Here is a 2,539-nt window from a genome sequence, read left to right as displayed (position 1 = left end):
ATATAGTTGACCGGTCAAACTATGTCAGCCGGCCCGGCCCGCTTAAGACGTGGCAGGCCTCGTGTGGGCCTACCATCTACCACGGGGTTTCAGCAGGTTAACGCCGTTAACCGCGCTAACGGCGTCCGCCACGTGTCGGCTTGCATGACGTCGGCAGTCAACGGGCTCCCGGAAACACTTGCGCAACGGTCCGATTTTCCGTGGCGGAAGGGCGCCCAAGCGCGACGGACCGAAAAACGTCGTTGGACTTTGCTCCGACGCAGTTTCCACAACAGAACCCATATCGTCGGGTTAGGCCCATGGGCGACGAAAAATACCCCTTAGCGGACGATTTTGAGACGTTGTCTATCAGAACTTTTCTTGTAGTGAGGTCAGGCGACGAGTTCAGGTCCATGCCCAAGTCAAAGGCGCTGCTGCCCCTCGGCACCGAATCCAACGAGAACGACGCGTTGGGGTCGAAGGTCATGTCGTTGTCGGCGCACTCGGGGGAGTAGCGGGCGCCGCCGTTCATCTGCGACAGACGCATCTCGGAGAGCGACGGCCCCTACGCGTAGTACTCCGGCAACGAGGGTGAGCTCGAGAACCCGCCGCCAAAGTTGCGGCCGGCGGGCTGCTGGCTCCCTTCGGGCTGGCCGCCGCCCAAGCTGAGGCACACTTTGGCAGCAGCCGCCGCTTTCGCGGCTTCGAGGGCGGCGAGGCGACGCCTTCTGTGGCCAGCCGTCGCAAAGGAGTAGCGGCGTTTCTCGTCCTCCCACGCCTCCTGCGACATGTTCGCCGGCTTCTCCTTCAAGCCACGGTGCGCGGCTTTGGCGGCGCCTTCGTCGGCGCCTTTGCTGCCTTCGCCAGAGCCTTTCTCTTCGGCGGCATGCCGGCGGCGATGGTTTTTTGGGTTGGAGCCTGGATGGGAGATGGAGCGGCGGGCGGGAGAAATAAGCGGCGGAGGGCGGCGGAGGGGAGGGGTTTTGGTGGAAAGGATGTATATTTTTGGGATGTGTGGCTGACATGCGGCTCCCACGCCCAACATTTTTCGTCTCGCGAGGCGCCGGCGCGCCCGATTCGCGCCCTTCGCCAAGGGGCCGGCACGGGGTTGCCAGCGCTTCTATTGGGCTCGAAAAAGCGCCGGTGCTTTTTGTGGCACGCTGGTGTGAGCCTATTTTCGATGCCGACCCCCAAAACGCTATCGAGGCCGCTATGGTGTGTGCCGGTGGAGATGCTATAATCTGGCGACGTGAGGGCCTTTTGCAATGTCTGGCAGTCCGTCGCAACAATATTTGGAGCAAACCTGCAGGAGCACTGCCTTTTCAAAGAAGAAACCAAACACCATACACCGGCCCCGAGGCCGCGCACCACATGACCCGACGATACTCCCGCCCTAGCAAGAAGTGGCAGCACTCAAAACAGAAAGCTCCCGAAGCCGCCTCTCCGACGTCCACACCAGTTCCGAGACCGCGCACACTGGCGAGAACCAGAAAAACAACCCAAACACAACACACCGCCCCGAGGCAGCGCACGCTACAAACCGACGACACTTCAGCCCAAGCAAGAAAGGACGCCACTCAAAGACACGAGAGTTCCGAAGCCGCCGCTCCGACGTCCGTACTAATCCCGAGACCGTGCACCCGCCTGGCCGGCGAAGTAGCTGCCACGCAAAGTATGCCAAAACTTGCGTAGCGGAGTACCAGACCTCCAAGGCATCGCTGCCAAGGGGGAGACGGCGATGGCGCCACCGATGCCTGCTCTGGTGAAAGCCAAAGCTAAGGTTTTCAACGTGTATTGAAAAGAACTCCATGAAGTTCTAGATACCCGGTGAAGGGTGACGAACATAGCTTTTCATAATAAAATTAACCTTTCGAAGAAATGATTACGAAAACTTGCATTTTCCTAAGACTTTCTGTTCTATTGGTTGTAGCTAGCGCATGATACGCCTATTTCTATTATTGAACTTTCTAAGTACGCTCGTACTCACACGTTTCCCTCTTAAACTCCCTGCTTAGATCCAGAGTAATGTAAGGAGAAGCTACCATGAACTTCGAACATGAATAAGTCAACAACTCCAAGGGACATGAATCAGTCAGAGGAGTCAACAAAGTTGACTTATACGTACTCCATGGTGGAAACCTAGACTAGGAGTAAAAGAGAACTAGCTCCCTAATCCTACCACCTAAGCAGCTAGAGTCTAGTCATAGTTTTTTAGCAAGCCTAGTACCTCTATGAGTAGAGCTAGTAATAAGTTAGTCCACGAGTCGTTCTTTTGAAATTCAATTGTGGTTTTACCTCATTAATTGTAAAGTAGGAGGTTGTAATTTTAGGCCTACTCTTCATCGACCGCCTTTTGTTTTCTACCGCCAATAAAGCACAGGTTACAAATTACATCGGGGCCCCTAACAATTTAGGGGAGAACAAATAAGGCCACGATTTTTACAGAAAGACCCTAGGACTAAAAATGAAGCAGCCTCTGGGACCTTCGGGTCCTCCTTTGTGCAAAAAAAAAATAAAGCACATGTTAGGAAGGAGATAGAGGCATGCGTTATCATCCCGC

General features: G+C 54.9%; 1 protein-coding gene across 1 annotated transcript in view; it reads right to left on the bottom strand.

Annotated features, from left to right (window-relative positions):
• LOC124689771 (FBD-associated F-box protein At4g10400-like) overlaps positions 1-526 on the bottom strand; it is a 70,410-nt gene extending 69,884 nt beyond the window's left edge. Inside the window, exon 1 of the mRNA XM_047223242.1 lies at positions 356-526. Within this exon, the coding sequence (XP_047079198.1) occupies positions 356-526 (171 nt within the window). The remainder of the gene's footprint in view (positions 1-355) is intronic.
• Between the last annotated feature and the right edge of the window lie 2,013 nt (positions 527-2,539).

This window comes from Lolium rigidum, chromosome 2, assembly GCF_022539505.1.
Source record: "Lolium rigidum isolate FL_2022 chromosome 2, APGP_CSIRO_Lrig_0.1, whole genome shotgun sequence".
NCBI classification, from domain to species: Eukaryota; Viridiplantae; Streptophyta; class Magnoliopsida; order Poales; family Poaceae; genus Lolium; species Lolium rigidum.
The sequence above is the reverse complement of the archived record's forward strand: the minus strand, read 5'-3'. Positions and strand labels throughout refer to the sequence as shown.